The 22,862-nt window shown below is 35.5% G+C and overlaps 1 protein-coding gene across 2 annotated transcripts in view; it reads left to right on the plus strand.

Moving 5' to 3' along the window:
* The window catches only part of LOC134531150 (serine/threonine-protein kinase D1), a 157,764-nt gene that overhangs the window by 49,925 nt on the left and 84,977 nt on the right, over positions 1-22,862 (plus strand). For both annotated transcript variants that reach the window (XM_063366769.1, XM_063366770.1), the window contains exons 6-8: positions 13-292; positions 8,997-9,124; positions 9,871-9,917. In XM_063366769.1, coding sequence (XP_063222839.1) covers positions 13-292; positions 8,997-9,124; positions 9,871-9,917 — 455 coding nt within the window. The remainder of the gene's footprint in view (positions 1-12; positions 293-8,996; positions 9,125-9,870; positions 9,918-22,862) is intronic.

Here is a 22,862-nt window from a genome sequence, read left to right on the forward strand (position 1 = left end):
GCATGGTTGCAGCTGCAGCTGCCGTTGCTATCGCAGAAGCAGAGCCGGTCCCCATCGCTGGGTGGCAGGCCGCCCTGGGTGGAGAAGGAGCTAGCCTCGCGGATCAGGATCCCTCACACGTTCGTGCTGCACTCGTACACGCGTCCCACCGTGTGCCAGCACTGCCGCAAGCTGCTCAAGGGCCTCTTCAAGCAGGGCATGCAGTGCAAGGACTGCCACTGCAATGCTCACAAGAAGTGCATCGACAAAATACCCAAGGACTGCACCGGTGAGACGCAGCGCGACAACGCAGGTAGGGTACATATCCTATTTGTGATACTGGCTCTCTACATGGTTATGGAAGTCATTACGGTTCTGATAGTATCAGGTACAAATGACCAAAGTTTTTTTAAGTCATTTAAATTTATGGGTGTGCTAATGCCATTTTTTTCAATTTAAATAAAAGTCATAAACTAAGATCTAGTGCTTTCCTGTCAAATGAGGTTGAATATCTGTTAAATGTTTTGGTTTAATAATAATATAAATAATAAAATAGAGTGCCTTGATGTATGTTTCATCACCACATCCTCCAAAAAGTACACTGAATAATAATTCATCACATCCTGCAAACCATACACTGAAAAAGGATTCACCGCATACTGCAAACCATACACTGAATGAGGAGTCACTGCATCCTGCAAACTATACACTAAATGAGGATTTACCACATCCTGAAAACCATACATTGAAGAAATATTCACTACATCCTGCAAACCATATAATAAATAGTCACCATATTGTACAAACCATAGACTGAATAAGGATACACAGCATTCTGAAAATCATATACTGTATAAGGATTCACCACATTCTGCAAACCATAAACTGAATAAGGATTCACAGCATACTGTAAACCATACACTGAATAAGGTTTTACCATATCTGTTGTGTCTGGATGCCGCTGTGATCAATTCTTTGCAGACGGACAGGTGTGTGTTTGAGTGCAGAAGGGTGCAGTATATCATAGCTGAATTTAAGGGTTGTGTACCCCAGGAAAGAACTTAATGCCATTAATTTCATTTGCACTTTTACTTACTAAGTTCAACTTTTACATAACATATACATCAAGCTACCTAGCAGTAGCAGGCCTAACATCTACATAGTTTGGAAGCCTGCCCAAGATAGTGTCTCCGGCTCTGCGTCGCTGGCATATGTCCCGAGCCAGGCATGCCCCGTTGCAAAGTTCATGTTGTCACATCTTCGAGTCACGAGTCATGGAGCGCTCCCGAAACTTGGCCGCTGATGCATCTTAATGTTAGCAGTACCGTCCACAGAGTACATGCCCTTTCTACCCATCAGCGGGCCAACTGTATGTGTGCCATTCAAACTAATTACTAGGGATGGGAAAACCGATTCCCAATTTCATCAATACCTACAGATTCTACTTAAATAATCGATAATCGAGAATCGATGATAAAAGTCGATTCCTGCATGTAGCAAAAAAAAAAAAACATTTCACAACATTGCAAATCTCAGATACAATTATTTAACGACTCTTTGAGTGGGGTTATGACTGACTAGACGCATATATAACAGTCATATTTCCAAAAATAAACAATATCTAAAACTTGGGTCAATGTTATACACAAGTCAAAGTACAAAAATTATTTATAAAAAAATTATCACTGCGTATTAGAAGAAGCCTGTTCTTTTCGCGATCGCGATTAGACGACGATAAACGCGAAATCACAGTAAAATACAGTTTTTACCCGAAATCGCCACAACACAGCGTTTCTCCACGAAATTTAGTATTAAAACGCGAAATCGCAATGTTTTTACGGGAAATTTAAATACTTGGTAAAAGATTTGTCTCGTAACTGGTAAACAAACACCGCAACATGGCCGCTACTGAACATAAATCATAAATGCACTAAAGCAAACAAAAGCTTACACACGCTCACTTTATAATGTTAAACCCAAAAATATACTGTAAAAATACACAAAACTACGGCGTTTATTTTCCTTTCCGGCATAATGTTTGGATAGATAAGACAAACAGGCGAAGTTTTAAAGTCCACGCACACCGCTCAGGGCACTGGCGTCAGCTTGGAACAGCGACACCAAATAAATACAAAAGCAAGCAGATGATTGGGCGAACGGTGTTTGGAACAGCGTCGTAGTATCAAGCAGATTATCGGGCGAACCAGGCTACTTCGTCACCCAGCCGTACGGGGCAGCACAAGCATTTTAAATCGCGCCAAAAAGCTGAAAAATGTAAACAAACATTCATTTTCTAATGGTGTGACGATGATGATTAGTTGGTCAGTGTTTTATAGATTTTGTTGGGTCGTTACCACAACGCCGAAATAACAACGAATCAATTTGTGTTTCTGAAATGTAACTTAATGCCGAAATACCACAATCAAGTACAACACTTTTATTTGCTAGTTCTCTAGTTGTTGCTTAATTTTGTTGCTGTTTCATTTTACAAATTTTTTAGTTAATTTGTACCCTTCTCTAAGTTAGGCAAGTTGTATGAACGAAAATAATTTATACTGCTCAAGGAAAGCTTAAAATTTTTTTTTATAATTTATTACGTATTACAAAACAAATTTTAGATTAGTTTGACCCCTTTGACATATGAGCCATTAACTTCTAATAATGTAAACATTTATATGAGTTAATGTTAATAACTTAGTTGTGTACTCAAATTTGATAAATATGAATTTATGATGTATGCTACATCATATATGTATTGAAAGCTGGAAAAAAAAAAAATGTTGCAAATAGAATTTGAATTATTTAATATTAAGTTAACTAGGTGAGTATCGAGTATCGAGAATCGAAGGATTTTTTAAGGAATTGAGAATCGGGTATCGTAGACGAAAATTTTGGAATCGTCCCATCCCTACTAATTACAATGACTTATATCATATTACTAACCTTATAATTATATGCTATTTAAAATAAGTTTAAATAAAACAGTTAACAAACAAGTCCATAAAAATAACATTTTCTACATGGGTCCCTTCCAGAATTCCCAGACACAACTACTCTTCCCCATCAGGGAAAGCCAGGCACTGATTGACTGGCAGAGCTACCACCTACATGGTGCGGGTGCATCGTACATATTCATCTCCATGGCTGCTCATTGCCACGATATCTCGTGCTAATGTTTGTGCCCCCTCTATGTCCCTCGTTGAAGGATGGGTGTTATCATACCTCGTATCTCTATTTACAATGTTGACAATGAGAGAATGAAAACATAGACATTTGGATTAGTGATGGGTCAATTCCTGTTTTTTCCCGGTTCTCGGTTCGGTACCGGTTCATAAAAATCGATTCTCGGTTCTGACTTAAACAATAAAATAAATATTATTCACACATTATTTATGAGGTGTTTTAAGTAATAAACTATTTATTGTTTTGGCTACAAAAAAAGCACTAAAAAGCCTGTATCCAGACTTACATCTTCAACAATTTACTGTTTAAAGCTACAGTAAACACACCAACCTATTAAAAATGTTATATGTATTAATAAAAAAATTAATTCAAAATAATATAGAGAACACTTAATTAATCTAAAAATTACTATATTAATCTAGTAATTACCTCAAGAAATCTACATACACCCTCCTTTAAAACATGGGAATAAAAAGAAAATGTTACAATAATGGAAATAAATACAATGATGGTGAACTTTTCAAAGAATTAAAATATTAAATTGTCCATCAAACTTATTGCCTACATTGAATTCAGTTTGTTTGCACAGTCAACAGTAAATTACTGCCACACTTCTGATGCCATTTCTTACACAATTTGCTCTATTTGGCCAGAATAATTATACTTTACAAGTGTCATCAAGCATTTTGTTTGACCAGTCAATAGTAAAATACATCTACACATCCATACACCACTTAACATTTATTATTATTAAAAAAAAAAAAAAAAAACTTCCCCCTTCAAAGCAATCCTGTTTACCTAAAAGAGAAAGTTACTAGCCATTACTCTAAATGGCTGCAGATGCAGTGAACTTACACTCCAAAGCACTGCACAAAAAGCATAAAATTTAAGAATGCAGAAAATTATTACGGAAAATTTTTAATCAATCATTAATTCTATTAAAAAAATATTCTGTGGAATTTTGCACTTTTAATTGTTCATACAACAGTTACCCTTACTTACGTGTCAAAGACTCAATTAACTGCCTATTTTTAAAAACAAATTGAAACAAACATGGCGTCTTTCTGTTCTCACATCTCTGCTGAGGCACGTTATAGAGTTGCACACATCTATGAACTACATCTATGGCACCTTCAACTGTTATGTTTTGATTGTAAAACGCACATTGTTTACAGATGTGACGAGAACATTAAACATTTTCACGTGTAATTTATTTTATAGTTAGAGATGAATATTATTCCACAGAAGTCCAAAAAAATAATTCATATCTGGATTGGACGTGAGTTGAGCCATTTTATGCTGCAGTTAAGTTGTAGTGAAGGACTATTTTCGTAAAGGGTTTTGCTATACTGCCGGTACCGGCACCGACATTTTAGCTGCGGTTCTCGGTGCCGGTTAAAATGCTGAGAACCGTAGGAACCGAGAACCGAGAACCGGTACCGACCCATCCCTAATTTGGATCTACATTCACTAGCTTTCGACCACGGAAACCACTTAGCTTTTTTACATTTGGTACATCAGAAGCACAGAACAATAATTGCTACTACAATACAAAGAGTATACACATCCCAAGAAAGTTTTTACATTACATTTTAATGTTTTAGTTTCCATTCTTCTTCATGTATAGCCTTTTCCACAGCTTCCACTTTATGTCCTGCTAATTTTGTATCGTCGAGACTAATAGTATTCTTATGTAATGACACTTTTAAGACCACATCATCCAGATTTAAATTATTATTAACAAATTCATAGCAATCATAATCTAATGTAATTGTTGGTGCAATGTCTTTGTTACTATAATTAATTAGCACACGTCACCACTCACCACCTCCGGCTAGCTCAAAATTAGGTGAGAGTGGAACATACAGGCAGGTTAGTAGCATGTCACGAAAAAATTTATACGCAATATTGGATGTAATTATCTTTTTTTTTATTCATGTAAAATCACACTATAGATTCCGCGCAACAGAATAAATAAAAATTAAATGTACATAAAAAAAGATAAAACACCGAGCCATCGCCCGACCACGGCCTGCTCGGCCCGGTGACCGAACGTCCAGCGTGTGAAACAAAGCCTCCGTCGTGGAAATAATGAAGGAGAATTACGTCAGCATACCTTCCCACACAAAGAAGCCAGAAAGAAAGAAAGAAAGAAAGAAAGAAAAAACGTTAAAAATAAATTTATGTATTTTAAAAATAAAAACAATAAACCCGGTGAAATACTTTACGTCTGACCTGAAATATGACAAAAATTTATAACTAATGATTATTACTAGATTGCATGAGGAAGGCTGTAATCTGGGTTGTTACACACAGTTCAGTCTAACTTAGTATGATCACTCTCTCACCTAAACATTTGCACTTGTTTAGGAGCAGTAATTGAGCATCTCCTGTTATAGTCACATATTTAGGTTCGTGTTCATTACAAACCACTTTTATTGTCTCTGGATTAGGAGTTAAAACAAGCTTTTTTTATGGACAACTGATTGCATACTGAAGTAAGTTAATTGTATTGTGTGTTTAGTAGAGCCCCTGGGAAATTGCATAATTGAAAACAATAATTGCATTTCACAATTTTCATGTTTTTATGTACTATACATTGGTGAAGTTTGTTGACACACTAACCTGTATGCAGTCATAGTTTTGCAATAATTACTACTTTCAGAAGTAGTCATTTTTACATAACACTGTTTGGATGAGTCTGTTAATAAGAATTCTGTTGTGGGTATTAGGAATACAAATTTTTAGTTACTGGCAGTGAAATTAATTTGTATAACGTGAACTTCAAGTGATCCACTAACAGTAGTCTCACTACATAACATCGTATGTATTCCATTGTGTACAAACACACTGGAATCCATTATTTTCAATACTAAATGACTGGTGGTCACAATCAGTGGAAAGGGTACAGACAAGCCATTGGTTCCTTAGTTTTCCAAGGAGCATTGGTGTAGGATGATTTGAGTGGGGAAATTATATGTGGTTGCAAAACGCCATATTGTGCTTGTTGTATATTACTCAAAATTAAATTATAATCTTCCTTAATGTCTGAATTGTTCTATATAAATTACTTATGTGCTCATTGATAGTAATTCTTAACTTTTGTGTATTAACAGTGGTTTCCAAAATTATATTTCAGGCCAAGAAATAAGTGTTAAAATTATGATAAAACATGTTAACAATGTTTTACATACGTTAAGTCTCATTCCTTTGTTTACATTTACTTAATTGGTTAGTACAACAACTAGAAATGTACTCAATGTGTAGGTTATGCCAAATGTTGGGAGTTTTATATATTTTTTTAAGACCTACTATGTGTCAATGATTTGCCAGTAAAATATTTTAGTTTTTTGGTATAATTTTATGAAGGTTATAGAGATGATTGTGTGTATATAATCTGCAGCAATGAAAAAAAACCTCTTTTCTGAACAAAAATAATAAAACTGCTTTTTATATACTGACATTTTTCAAACATTCTCTAAAAAGGTGCCGTGATCCTACATAAAGTACCCATTTTAATGAGTAATTAGTTTTGATTAGTTAAATTGAATACTTAAAATTGGTGTAGAAGGTAGGTTAGGTTGACAATGTATGAAATACTTTAAATAGTGTGGTTGGTTGATTATGTTTGGTTAGTCACAATAAAAATTCTTAAGATCATTATGAATTACCAATTTGAAATATAACTAGGTAATTTAACCAAGCATCCTTACTCAATTAAAATATTTTTAATGTTGCTACTGCAATGGGAGTTGAAGTGTTCGTCGTATCCTAGGGCGCCACCACATGTATAATGGGCTTGTGGACCCGGCTACTTTGTTCTCAGGGCTGTGACGTAGCCCGTGTGTGGCGAGGCCCGTTTCCCCCCGTATCACTGAAAACCCCCGAAAGCGACGACAGGTGCATGAAGCTCCTTCCTCTCACTCGGCAACTCTCGGGAGCGGAGCACTGACGTCACATTGGCGGGCGCGGGCCGACACGCACACACGCGCACACACACACACACACACACACTTCGTCGGGCGGTCGTAGAGGGTGGTGGTGGAAGGAGGGGGCTCGCAGCGTGTAAGGGGAGAGGTGGTGGCACATCGGGCTCAGAAGGTCGCAACCTGGGACCATGTCAATGTACCTTAAAATACCATTTGTTCACACCAATTTACAGAATTTTTTAATGTTGCAACCTAATCAACCATTTACACAATGTCATAATTCTTTAAATGTACCTTACCCAACAACTCGTTAAACTGATTAAATTATCAGCATACCCTTGTAGAGAATTATTGGAAAAAAGGAAGTAAAAGAAAGCATTTTAAATTATTTTTTTAGAAAGGAGATATTTTCTTAGAATTATCAAAGGTTCTTAAGTTTGAAAGCTTATCTTTCTATAATTGCCGTCTAAACAAGGAGTGGCCAAATTAAATTATTCGGCTAAGACTAAGGTGTTTGTGTATTAGGAAACAATGCATTCAACAGGGACTACGAAGGTAGTTTCAAATAGGAATATTAAAATTAATATTTATTTAAGCCCAGAGCCTAATTAATATACACAATACACAATAGAACATTTCATACAAAGTACAAAGATAATACTGACAGGTGAAACACCATTATCATGAGTTGTTAGAAATTATGCTGTCCGTGAACATTAAGTGATAGGTAAATACAAAAAACCAATTGAGCAAAATACGATTGCCTCGAGCAATGATATATGACAAATCCTAAAGGGATACACACGAATAATTACGCCTAATGTAGACGAGCATTACAAATATCAAGGCCATGAACATTCTTCAACGCAAGTAACACCCGCATAACTGGAGTATGATCCCTGTACGAACCATCAAAAGGGCCATTATGTCAACCAACACAATTACAAGTCTTACGCCACAAAAACAGGATAATAAATACTTAAAACGTATGGTAAAAATGCATGAACCAAAAAATATTACACGCGATAAAGTTTACATACTAAGAAATAACATCATAATTATCAATATCATTATCGACTTCTCGGGGGAGAACAGTTCTGAGTAACCAATTAAGTGAAATTAGAAAATGCATGAAAAAGCAAACGTCAGAAAATTAAATCGAAACATATTTTTTCCGAGGTGGCAGCCGAAAGAGAATTTATACTAGATAACAAAAACAATAGTTAAGGTTCGCGGATTACATTATGGCAAGGGCCACCGCCCCACTCACAAGATATGACACTTACATAGCTTTCCCCCCGAGGTCGCTCTCACACATCGTTGATAAAGAAAACTCTACATGAAGACTACATGCTCATGACTACTAAAGAGAAAATAAGAGCGAATAAAACCCTGACGGCTGCTTATATGGAATCGGCACGGCGCGCATGCGCCCACCCCAAGAGGGGAGGCCAGGATAGAAAATACACAACACTAAGAGGGGGAAGGAGGGAGGGAAAGATGCGTTGACGCCCGCGGCGAAGTTTGAAGGCAGCGGACCTGACCGCTGCAAGTTTCAATTCACAGTATACATAATACAATTTTTAAGGGAATAAAAACAATAGTGAACATTTAACAAAAATTTTTAAGTAGCGTTAAATTTTTTTACACTGAATTTTTGCAATGCTTTGGCCTTATTTTAACATAGCTTTTGTACAATTTATTTAGCATTTTTTCAGGGTCCCTACCCATCACTAATTTAATATAAATGAAAGTTTCTGTCCTTATAGTGTTGGAGTACAGTCTGCCAAACTAAATCACTGTGCTCGTATCATGATGGGCGTCACCCTGAAAGGTTTGAAGTCGTGTTTGCATATTCGTTATTGAGGGCGAACAGTGTCGGCTATAACTGAGATGGCCTTGCAGGAAGCGAGCCGGAGCGGGAGTGCGGGAGGTCCGTGGATGACGACAGCGATGCAGAGTCAGGGTCTCCCACAGAAGTCAGGAAGATCCCATCTCCAGGCACGCCGATTGCTAATGGCGGCTGTGTCATTGTAAGTGTCTACACTTCACCTGTTGGCGTGAGGGTTATTTTAGTTCTAGTTTTTTCACCTGCATGTTTTTCAAACAATTATTAGATTATCCAAATGACCTGATTTTCATAACGAAAAGATGAAAAAAAATTATAAAATTGCATTTCAACTTCAAAGCTTTAGAAATGAAGTCATTTTGTGAGTTTATCGTGATCACAACATTTTCAGGTTTCTGTTAATTAGGATAGATTGTTTAACTGAGATTTCATCTTGATTGTATCGTTTCTTTAAAACAAACAACCGGGAGTTATTAGAATTTGTTTTAAAAATCATATTTTTCTTTGCATTTTTGAACGTTCTCAATATAAAAACTAATTTTCATTTTGTTTATTCTTTCAACATATTCTCATAATTTTACCTCAGCCATTAAGTTTCTATCTAAAAGATTTGAAAATAAACTTCCAACACTACACACACATTGTGGTATACTGTATGTCTACAAAACAACAGAAGCTACTTATACTTGAATGCATGGAAATTATTCTCAGTTGTTTCTTAATGAGGTAGCTAACAGGAATGAATTTCCATGCAGTGCCCTATATTTGGTTTATTTTTAAGGGTTTATTTGCTTAAATCATACATGGTATCTGCCATTTAAGGTTATTGTGTGATAAGTGGGCATTATAATGCTCTTTATATAAAAAGTCAGACTTATTGTTATTGCATGCTTGGGAGAAGAGCTAATTATATTTGTGTGATTGTTTCAGGATATGATACCATCTCATGATGGGGACTCTGCGAAAAGACCTACCAGGTATATCTTAGATTTCATGTTTTACTGATTGAATGACTTGTATATATATGCACACATGCTCACACGGTTTAACTTTATAAATATTTAAACTTATTTTAAAATGGCAGGTTTAGAGCTATATCATTATAATTTAACTTGCAGATATTTTGGCCAGTGAATATTTTGTAAAGTTGAACTGCTCATCATGGCATCATAACTAGAGACATGATTATATGGTAATGCGCGATAAAACGAAATAACACCGAAAACCACTTGAAAACACGAAATAAAATGAAATTGTGCGAAATCCGCGATATGTCACGAAATATCGTCTATCCTGATTATTTGCGTTTTTTTTTTTTTTTTTTTTTTTCCATTCTGTAAGGACAATTCACTATCTTCAGCACAATCAAATACTTCTGACAGTAACTAGCAGCCATATATATTATATGCGACAGTGATTCATTATAGATTTTAAAATGAAGTCTCGGAGTTAACGTAATATTTTCTTTAAACGGTAATCTTGTGTACCATAATAATTTAAGATGTGGATAACTATGATACAATGGCCGCCGTTCACTTTCTGTAAATACAAAAATAACAAACATCCAAAATATGTTTTTCTAAGATTACGTTTTTAATCATTAAAATATTACACACTAAAATGCATTGCTTTTACTGTTTATTTAAAATAAAGTACGTAGGGTATGAAAATAAAATTAACCCTGCTTAACGTAATAAATAGTACATGTTTAAGTCGGTATTAATTTTCACGTACGTATGTTGGTATTCGGTATGCGTTTATATTCGCATCTATTCTCCATTGTTTTGATCTTTCCAGCACGGTAAATTTTTGCGTATTAAGAGGTTAAATTCTTCCTAAGTGATTAAAAATTTTTGATAATGCCTAAAACGAAGGTTTCTGCTAGTGACCGATCGAAAGAATTTTCCAGCGAAGGATTTTATGTCAGTGATAAAATTTTAATGTGCAAATTCTGTAACTGCAGACGCGAGAGACTACGAGAGACGCGATACGCTAGTGAAACATGTCGCGAGTGAGAAACATAAGCATTTGAGGCAAAACTCATCTGTTAAATGACAAGTTTCCATAGTAGAATGCGAAAACTTAGCGAAAAAGGTAAAGGACGACAAAGAAGAGTTTTTATTAAAAACGACAGAAGCTTTTGTGTCTTGCCAATGTGCCAGTGGAGAAGCTGGATCATCCAAAACTACGGGAGTGGTTCAAGGAGTTTGTGAAGGGTGGTGGTGATCTCCCAACCGCCGACTGGAGTTAAATTTTTGAAAGAAATGACACTAGAAGATATCAAAGTGACAGAACTACAAGCTTTATTCGTGTCACAAAATTGTGCATCTTTAGTCGCTTTGCTTACCCTTCTGGAAGGATCATCCTACCCCACAGCACATGTTCTCTCATCAAAAGTGAGCAACATCAAAACAAAATTTCATCTTTTGAGTGTTGGTGTATTTTCCTCCAATGTGAATGAAAAATTATCTGAACTTAACACAGTGGAACAGGCGAATGTGAAACAGTGCCTAAAGTTGACTTCACTTAAATGTGAAATGAAACTGGGTGAGCTTATTGACAAAAATCCTTGTCTAAGAGTCTTTAATGCCATTAATTTGCTGTTCAACCCAAGAAATGTGAGTAGGGTTAGCATAGAAGATGCAAACCTACAGAAGTCTCTGCATAACTTGCCTTCTGTTTCCCATCTTCCCATTGATACATTCATACATGGCTATGTTGCTTTAAAAAAAATAATTGAGGATGAACTTTCATTGCCAGAAACAAGCCAAATTGATGTTGCAAAGGTAATTTGCTCCCTTAAAGGGGACTACAGTGAATTTGCTCAAGCCAGTTTAAGGGCAATCTGGTTCCCAACATCAAATGTTGATGCAGAACGTTCATTTTCCAGGTACTCACTGGAAGTTAGTGACAGAAGACAACGTCTCACTCCAGAAAATGCAGAAAAATTTAACTATGATAGCATTTCAATAAAACCGTCTTAATAATAACTTTGGAAGTGCTCAATTGTGTAATTTTGTAGTGCATGTGATTGTAATTGAGTCGTGAAATTTTTAGTAGTTATTTAAAAGTTTGAATTTATGAATTTGCAAATGAACTTAATTATCTATGAATTTGCAAATGAACTTAATTGTAATTAGATCATGAGGTTTTAGTGTTTATTAATATTTGTTTTAATAAATTTGCATGTCGTACAGAAAAGCAAGAAAATTTTGCCGTGGGTATTTTAAGCAAAAAAATAAAACCATATAACACCGAAATCTTTATTTCTTTACACCGAAATTTGTCTTAAAATAACACCACAAAATCTTGCCTCTAATCATAACTTGTCCAGCCAGAAAGTCATGACCGGCGAATAATAATGTTTTTATTTGAAAATACGTAGATATTTTGTGACAATATAACTAAATCAATTATTGTTTAAAATAACAGAATCCTAAGATTTATAGTACGTGATTATCAATTCAAATACAGATTAAATCTTTTTAAGAAATTAATTAAGACATTTCATTATGTCTTATTTTGACCCACAAATAGTTAGTCAAATTTGTTCAAAAGAAACGATGGTGAATTAAGTGTTATCTCCCAGATTTGAAATTTCATAAGTTCAATCCAATAATTTTATTTTGAAATGGAATAATATAAATGGACACTCTCCAATTGTAAACTGAGTTTGTATGCTACTATCAGTTCTCGTGGCCTAGCCTCCAATCAATAATAATCTCTTAAGTGTTACCTCTCAGGAACAATACATAAATATAGTAACACCGATTTTCATTGGACAATATCAAATAAAGCATTAAATATTTTAATCAAGAAACATACTTATAGAAAGTAATAAAATTAACATCTAAGCTAGAGTTAAATATTCATAGAGAACAAAAATTGCAAATAGCATTCAATATAAGGCAAATATAAAATTACACAGAGAATAAAGTTAAAGTAGTGATGGCCCGATATCCAAAAACCCGATACAGATACAGATTCCGATATTTCCAAATTTACCGATCCGATACCTGATATTCTGATAATAGGCCTATCTCATTTCTAACACTGATTCTATAAAATTGTGTTTCTGGAGTACTGTTAGAGACAATAATGAATAGAGCCCATGAAAAATGGTAAATAAAACTGCCTGATTTCGGTAAATAAACTATAGGATTTGGGTGCTATATTTCAGTAAATAAAAAGTATTGCGGTGGTATATTTTGGTTAAAAAAATTTTTTTCTTTATTAAATGAGTGCATTTGTTCTACTATTTATTTAATTTCATGATATACACACAAAGCTGTACATGATACTTGATACAGCAATCACTGGATTCCTGCGTAAGCCTTACAGAAGTGGAAATGTTATCTAGTAGATTATATACACATTACTTAAATTTTACATCACAAATAGTGTCTAGAATTTGACTGTCTGTGTTTATGTAATTAAACATTTTGAGTATTAAATAGGCCTATGCTATGTTCCTGCACAAAACTTGATAGAATTATTTTTTTCCTGTCAGGAGAATTGGCCAATTTGGCCAAATACGTAGTTTGGTAAACATGTAAGAAAGGGTTCCCTAAAAAATTAGTTAATTACAATGATTATAGTACATGTAAAATTCCAGGCTCAAAAGTTTTTTTTTAATTTACTATAATTTTGTTTTACTTCACATTTTCCGGCCTCTTTCCCATAAAATTGTGTTTATTAGGACGTTAGAACCATAACACATTTCCTTGACTTACCTTTCATGTATTCATTTAACCATTCCCTCATAGCTGGGTGATCTAGCTTCTCTAGGGGAATATTTGCAGAAACAAATGCACGCACTGCATCGCTTGGAAATTTGACTTTAATTTCCTTTGCTCGTTTATGGAGAACAATATTATCCTCGAGTGTCACTTGCCTTTTGACTCCACAACCTGATGGTGATGTTTGACTTTTTTTCTTCTCTAAATGAGATGCTCGCTGTTTGCAGTGTTTTCACAACTATCTTTCCTTTTCCAATCTACTACCGTATTGCAAAATTTACACATCATTATCAGATTTTCTTTATTAAAAACAATGAATCCTTCATGCTCGTATTCTTTAGCTCGTTCAATCACTGATACGACTTTAGGCATTATGAAGTATCAAGTAAACCAAGTAGTAAACTTCAAACAAAACAAACCGCAACTACCTATTTTCGTTCACATTTAATTATTTACATGGAACGTAGGATCTTTTCAAACCTCATTTGGTCATTTCACATGACCGGCGTATTGCGACCTTAAAATCCCATAACCTCATTGTTATTTTTTACAAGCAATAAAACAACGGAACAGAGATAAGTATCTCTGCAACGGAAACGAATATGGCCAAACGGCTAACTTCATCCACATCCCGCTAGGAATGCTGATAAATGGTTGCCGCTTTCAGGCAGAGTGTTTGGTATTTAATTAGGTTCAACTTATCTATGGCGCATCTCATAATAAAGATGGCTTACGATGTTTTGGTTTACTAAACGAATACGTTTTATGGCAAAAGTATTATTGTGAAACTTAATATTCATATCGCGTTAAAATTCTGACATTTTGCGGATATTTTGTGAAACAACAAGAAAATCGCGAATAGTAATGAATTTTGCGGCATCGCCAGTTAGTTCGTGAAAACAAAATGCTGTAAAATCAAAATAGGCTTTTGGAAATACATTTGTAAGTGCTGAGAATGTAGTTCCAAAATCGTTAGTAAAAATGTTGCGATTTCGTCATTAACGAAATTCGAGTACCTCTAATAATGAAAAATGTTAAATATTAATAAAACATACTTATGTGAACGTATATTATTTTTATTACTTGTAAAATATTGTAAATTTACATTAAATGAAAGCTAATAATGAAATTATCATAATGGCTTACAAATAAGCTCTCTAAATTCAAGGTCTTAAAAAATTAAATTGTTTTTCAAGGCCAGATAATGCAATATTCTGTTGTAGGTATTACCTACATTATGCAAAAAACATATTGTAATTACAAGGAAACAAATTTCAGATTTTTCTGGAGAAATTTTAGCATTTGAATGTGTTCAGGTGGAAGGCGATTCCATTTTTTGGTAAAAATTCCACCTGCAGAGCTAAACAATCTTTCAGAATGAATTAAGACAGGTGGAAAGCCAAGATATATTCTTGCTAACAATTTCAGTCTCGGAAAGGTAGAATTTGCCTTCCAGTACGCCAGTGGGCTGTCATTCAATGGTATGTTTGGTTCTGATAGATACTGTGCAAATTCATTTGATAAACTATTTTCAGTTTTTGAGGCTGTCGGTGAATCTTCAATCAGCTGTGAACAAATAACTTGAAGAGCTGATTTAAATTTCTCTGTGGGCTTTTTAACTGGTAACTTTGGATCTGGGCAATTCTCAGGTCGGACACGTTCAGCCAGCCAGTCTACAGCCCTTTCTGCTGCGTGATGATCTTGAAACACCATGGGAAAATATATTTTTTTTTATTTCAAGGCTTTTTATATCTATACAAAAATCAACTTGATTTTAAAGTGTTTGTATAACTACCAACTATGTAGGTGGAAATATTGATTTTTAGTAGATACTTATTTGTCTAAGAATAAAATTTTGTATATTAAACATTAAAGTCACTAAAAAATTACTGTAATTTGATTTTGAATTGAAACAGTGAACATCTTTTCATTAGGGCCTAAATGGTCAAGGCACTAACATACTGCCCGAGTATTATTGTATTTTGAACATTTTGTTACGATTCGTCAGGGGTGCAGAAAATGTACAGGGACCAATATTTCCCCAGAACACCATAATTTGATTCAAAATTTCCCCTAAAACTGCGTAAATTTTCGTGTACGGTAATGGACAATTAAATTATGTTTAAAATTATGTACCGTCATTAAAATTGGAGTTTTGTTACATATTTTACACTTAATTTCATTATGAAAAATACATTAAAACATGCACTGTTTTCTTAAGTCAATCATCTCCGAGAAATGGCAGCCTTCCTCTCTCTTTGTGAAGTTTGTCAATCAACTTCGAAGTGTTGTACACCTTGAGACGAGATGCTGAAGAAAATCGTGTAAAATGGTACTTTCCACCATGGAAATGCCTGTCCAAAGATTCTTTTAACAGCTGTGAAGCCTTGTGAACTGGAGGTCCATTCCAAGAAATAAAGACTTCATGGAACAGAGTGTCAAAATGAATATTCCGATTATGGAGGTGGTTCCCAATAACTGATCCTACTGATTCACAAACTGCTTCACTACATATTTTCATACAGTTCTCAAGCAGATAAATTATTTCAGGAATGTGAGCAAACACATCAGGGTTAGTAAATGCTTCTTTTATTACTGTGTTGTCCTGAACGATTAATTTTGGTTTCTGATTTTCTTCTAAAGAATCGACGTTTTTGAAAAATGGTGTGTTTAAAAGGTTGTTTCTCAAACTATTAAGTTGAGAAAAAAGAACCTCACTGTCTAGCTTGCATCCTCTGTTTTCATTGACCCATGCAACAAGAGTTTCTAGAGATTCCTTAATTGTAGGCACAGCTGATGTATCTGGAGGGCATGTCAAGTATTTGCTGCTAAAACATTTCCTCATATTTTCTACTATTGGTGGTTCAGTAATTCTAAGTGCAAGTTTTTCAAGAAGTGTTACACAAAAGGTTGCTAATTTTGTTCTGGAAAGTTTAAAACTTTCTTCATCTGATGCTTCGTCCTCCTGATGCCAAGTCTGGGAACGGCTTGATCTAAGACAGTCTGGATTAACCAACAGACAGTCTTGATATACATGGCAATTTAAAGAGTCAATTTCCTTTACAAGAGATGGAAAGTTTTTTTCAGTTATGCACCCTTGTTTCAGTTCCATTACCATGTCATTAAGTGTGTTTATCATGCAATTGTAATAATCAAAGATTGTCCAAATGCAAGTGTTTACATTCTGAGAGGTACAGCTGAATTCTGTTACAAGCTCCAATATATCAATAGTCCCAAGCAGTTGATATATAAAACTAGGACTGGAAAAATTATTCAGTTCCAATGAGTAATCCTTGGCTTGAGTATTGTTGCCTTTCTTGATGCATTCAGTGCGCTTCTTTTGTAAGTCTATAAAAAACAACTTGAAGTCTTTTTGGAATGTTTGATAAACTCTTAATTCACTCTGAACAAAACGAGTTTCCTGGAATGATTTTGGATTCAAAACAGCCACTTGTAATTTATCTGCTAAAGCAATTATTTCTTCATAGCCAATACCCCAATTGTAGTGTTTCATTAAATGACCTACAGTTTGAGCTTGATTGTTGAGCCATGATAATGACTGAACTTTACGAACATCATTTAAAACACACTCTAGCCTATGGGCTAAGTCCCACATAGGAAGAAAGAAGTCATGATGGGCATCTTTACAAAGGCTTACTAATTTTTTGTCCACACCAAGATCGAAATATTGGCCATCAAATGCCATTCCATTAAGTTGTTCACTCAACTTAATTTTAAAGTTTTCAAGGGCACACTGCAGTTTTTCAACTAAAACAACACCTTTGTGTGAGGTACCACATGGTGAGATATCAATCACGATGCATGTCTGAACACCCTCTACAAGTGTAACCAAACATGTTATCTGGTATGTTCGGTGTAGTTTGGTGATTTTGTCCGCTGTAACTGACACAAGGGGAAGATGATTTGTCACTGGATTTTTTGTACTTAAAAAGTCACATATTTTTGCATTCATAGTAAAGAATATATTTTTCCTGTATTCCCTGAAAAATTCGGTGGAATGATTAAGTTCACCAACATCAGCATCATTTAGAACATTTAAACTCAATAAACGTTCAAAAAACTTGCCACCCTTTCCTTCTTTGATTGCACTGTAAGCACTCCTGGCAACCCTAAGTCCCACCTTTTCGTGTTCTTTTTTCACCTTCACATTCATTTTTTCTGTTGTTTCAGAAAACTTTACACACCACTTATGTGCATTTGATTCTAAATGATCAAAGATGTGGGTCTTCATATTTCGAAACTCAGTACTCTGAGTTGGTTGCATCAACTGTTTTTCACTTGGAAGAGTAAAAATACCAAAACTGCTGGTTTTTAGAATAGCTACTTCCTTAGGAATACATTTATAATGTTCTACACATGGAGAACATTGAATTGTTGTTGTACCGCCGACTAAACAAGGCATAATTTGACAAATTTCTGGAACTGTTTTGCAAACTCTAAGTAACTTAATTTTTGTTTCAAATGCTTCATTATCGAGTGTTAACGTTGGAATGACTCGGGCCTTCGTCACAGATTTATTTGGTTTCAATAATACATCAACTTTGTTAGTAAGGCTAGACAATGTTTGGAAAATAGTCGCTAACTGCTTGTTGATCTCGGCAGAGTTTTTTTCGTCAACAGCATCATTGTCATCTTGTGTGCGAGACGAAACTGGTGATTCCCGACTCAGTGTTTCCTCAATTTGAATGACAGACGAGTCTTCTAATTTTCTTACTTTGTTTGAAGGTTCACAGCTACTATTACAGGGGAAATCATTTTCAGTCACATTAATGGTACAAAGTTCTACAGCATCGCCGGTTTTGTTTGTTACAAATGTGGAAATACTACTTTGGTCTTTAGTTCTAGGTTTTTCATTGGGATGTTTACTATAAACGTGCTTTGTGAGCTTATCGCGTCTCCCTCGCCAGTCACAAAATGCACAGTTTACGTCTTGTTTACTTTTGAAAGTATACATTGTTTTCCTTGAAGAAATTCACAACATAGGCCTACATTAAGAATCGGGTCGCGGCAAACAACACACAGTGTAGGCCTAATCACAGAGCGAGTAATATACTGCAAAATATCTCCAGATTTTTCAAATTACTTCGAAAAAACAACAAAACAACTGATTTTACCGTAATGATACGCCAGATATGTCTTTATCTCGAAAAATCGTTAGACAGTTGTTACTTGTTACGGAACTATTATCGATCTCTAAAGCGAATGTCGAGAATATCGAATCGAAATCTCTTGCTTGCATCGTAGCGTCACCGCTCTCTTTTCTCGCACATGTACTAAAGACGCAAGCTGCTAGTTTTTTTTGACCATTCATTACTAGGTAGCTAAAACTGTTTATATATCGGTCACAGAGAAAAGTATTTAAGATTTTACGAAATTTTAATCTCAGAATAAATCCCGGGTGAAATGTATTCCACAGTTGCATTTCACACAGGCAACGATTGTGCGTAGTAATTTTTTTTATCTACGTGTGTGCCAATCAACCAGACAAAACCGAGCGATGTACACGTAATAAAAATAAATAAAAATACAACCTCGGATATATTAATTATTAAACAAGTCAGTGGTAACAAAGATTACCAGACAAACTAATAAGAAGCAAACTAAACACACGCAATACGCTGTTCTATCAAGCGATAAAATAAACGGTAGGTTATGTACGTTTGTTTATAAGACCGGGTTGGAATCGAGGGACCTAAAGTTTATGTAGTCATGAAAGTGTAATGATTAGATATATTTATTATATGGTAAAACTAGGACTGTACTGACGGGTAGTGTGTGATAACACGACCTGAGTGTTCAGCAATAATTTTGCATGTAATGTAAACATGTTCCAGTGTTTTTTCTCAACAAATATTTCCCCCAAGGTGCCCTGATTTCCCCCGAACATTGTTCGCGCGATCGAACATATTCTGCACCCCTGCGATTCGTTATATGAAATAAAAAGATCTTCTTTCTTTTTCATTTGAGAGTTTTATTGTCCGAAAGACGAAACAACCGCATCCAATCACTTTCAATGTTTTGTTCACACATTCAACTCGTACATCCGCCTGTCGAGAATTGCTCGCAGCTCGGGCGATGTTACTTAGCGATAAATGACGTAGGTTAAGTCCTTCATTTCTACATATTTTGTGAGAAGCCACCGAACGCGCCCTCCTGGTGCAGCGATCGACAGACGACTGACGAGATCATGGCACTGGTTCCTCCACGCAGGAAGGGCAGTCACAGAACCTCACCGACCAATCACATACATGCTTCATTCACACTACAAATCACAAGCCAATCAGAATACGTGACATACATTGAAAACAGTTTTCTATACACAGAGCCAGGGACTTTACATTCTCGTTCTCTCTCCCACACTGTGAGACAGCAGTTATCACTCAGTTCCCACGCAGTGACGAGATATCTTTGCAGTCTCTCTCTTACTGGGGAATCACTGTTCCTATCTCACTCGCACTCACAGGCCTCTTATGCCTCTCTTTCTACACATCACCCCAGACACAGTCCCTTGTTCTAGAATCATTATGCAACATCTGCATTCTAATAAAAACGTAATATATAATTATAACACGATATTCAAATTTAAATAAATAATAGAAAAAACTCATTACACATAATATTAGGTAAATATAAGTAGCAAAACAAAGTTGAAAGGATGACAGAAGAAACATGATTATTAAATAATTATAAATTCAGAATCAAATATGCCGGCAACTTAACCCATTCTTAGTAACATTATTATTAGTTTAAAAGGCATGTATACTGCAATGCTACAATTTGAACATCCTTACACCTACCTGTTTTTGTATCGTGGATCCAAAATTGTCGCAGCTGCATACACTTCGATGTTATATTCTACACCTTCAAATCTACTGTGCAACGAATGCAGCATTTCAGTAATAGCAGATTTCAAACCAAACACTTTCTTTATCTTGAATTTTTGGAGACCCCTGTCAAGGCTGTTAACTAGAGGTATAACATCAGATATCATACAGTTTAATGAACTGAGAGACAAAGTCGCTTCCTTGAATAGTTTTAATATCTCGATGATCCCTTCGGCCAGGGTCCAGTCTGCTGGAGAAAAGTGAGTGTTAAGTCCGGGAATTTTACGAGTAATGTTTTGTAAAGTTTCTTGCTATTCAACTAGCCTTTCTAACATGTCAAAGCAAGAGTCCCATCTAGTTGGTTCTTCTTTGATGAGAGTGTGTTGTGGAAGGTTGTACTTCACCCGAGCCTCTTTCAAAATTTTTGTTGATGAACAGACATGTGAAAATGTTAATGTGACACAATTTGTTTTGCTGCTGAAGTCAATTTTATGACAGCAGACTGATTCATGCACCCATCTTTCACAACCAAATGCAGTCTGTGTTGAACACAAGGAACATGATTGATACAATGTAGCAGAGAAACAGCAATTTTTATGTTCGCTGCACTGTCTGAAACAATTATTTTCACTTTTTCTTCAATACCCCATGCAGAAAGGGCTGCCCGAATGTTGTCTGCTATGAGCTCACCTGTGTGATTGGCACCACAAAATGGCATCACTTCTAAAGACAGATGAATGAATTCCTACTCTTCATCTATGAAATGGGCAGTTATACTAATAAAGTCACCACCAGCACCAGACATCCACAAATCTGTCGTAATTGCAACATGCCCAGCAGCTGACAATATGTCTTTAACTTTGGCTCTAACAGTTTCAAGTAACTCTGGAATTTGTTTACCCATAATATCCTTTATCCCCGGCAACAAATAGCGTGGCTGCAGGGTTTTGACAAACTGCAGAAAACCTTCATGTTCTACGATAGATGCTGGTTGCATTTCGAGGCAAATCATTTTCACTGCTTCAACACATCGTGGATCACTTTGTTGCCATGTTGTTTGCTTTGCTACAAAGAATCCCAAATCATGCTGCTTTAATTTCTTCTGAGGTGGTTCAGTGAACTGGCAAAAACTTGTTGAAGGTATAGAGAGAGAATCACATTTGTCAGAACCACCAACTTCTTTTTGATGATGCAGGGATAAGTAATTCCACAAATTTGATGTATTGAATGTCCTAGAAGATTTCCCACCACGCAATATTTCTTTACAGCAATAATTGCAAATTGCTTTTGCCTTATCATTGGTTTTTACTTGAAAATGTAACCTGACACTGGTGGAACTGTGTACCGTGTTATTCAGAACACACTCTATAAAAGGTAACTTACACATCCAACTCTGTTGTGCATCGTGGAAAAATGTTCGTAGCATGTTTCCCAACGTACGCATCTGCCTTTCAACAGGGTTACTCTGAGGGTGTCTCACTGAAGACATGTTGGGTATGATCCACAATTCCTTTAGCTCTTCTTGCCAAACTTGACTTATAAATTGTGTGGCATGGTCAGAAATAATCACATCCAGGTGACCTACTTATGCTACAAATTGCTTGACCTTTTGGAACACTATTTTGCTAGTGGTACAGACGATTGGGAACAACTTGGTGTAATTGGTAAACAGATCTACCATTACAAAACCATACTTTACACCTGCCGTCGATCTAGGCAAGGGTCCCAATACATCCACGGATACCAATTTCAGAGGTATCTCAGGAATGATAGGCTGTAATTCTTCCTCAAGGTTCTGTTGTTCATGTTTCGCCTTTTGACATAAGTCGCACGATTTTGTGATTACTGCTACTGCCTTGTGCAGGTTCGGAGAATACAACTGTCTACTTAAAGACTGAGTCAGTTTCTTTGAACCAATATGACCACAGTTCAAATGAGTCTCCCATACAACAGTATTGATGTTTCCTTTCGGAATCACGGGTTTCCACTGTTCTTCAAACCTGGATTAAAATTTATTTTGACAGAATAACACCCCCCTTGTTGGAAACACAGTATTCATCATGGAGTTTATGTGTGATTTCTGAGTTCTCTAATTTAGCTATTACAGTTTTACAAAATTCATCTTCGTTTTGCAACTGAGCTAAATTTTCAAAAACATTTCTGATAGTTACATTGTTTTTAATCTGTTGGGTTACTAAATTTGCTACCAAAAACTCTTTGGAATTCTTCTTCTGCGGAACTTCATCAAATAAAACATCGGGTACTCGGCTAAGGAAATCAGCGACTATATTTTCTTTGCCTTTAATATGGCATATTTCAAGTCAAATTCTTGCATAAG

The sequence above is a fragment of the Bacillus rossius genome, chromosome 3, assembly GCF_032445375.1.
Source record: "Bacillus rossius redtenbacheri isolate Brsri chromosome 3, Brsri_v3, whole genome shotgun sequence".
Classification (NCBI taxonomy): domain Eukaryota; kingdom Metazoa; phylum Arthropoda; class Insecta; order Phasmatodea; family Bacillidae; genus Bacillus; species Bacillus rossius.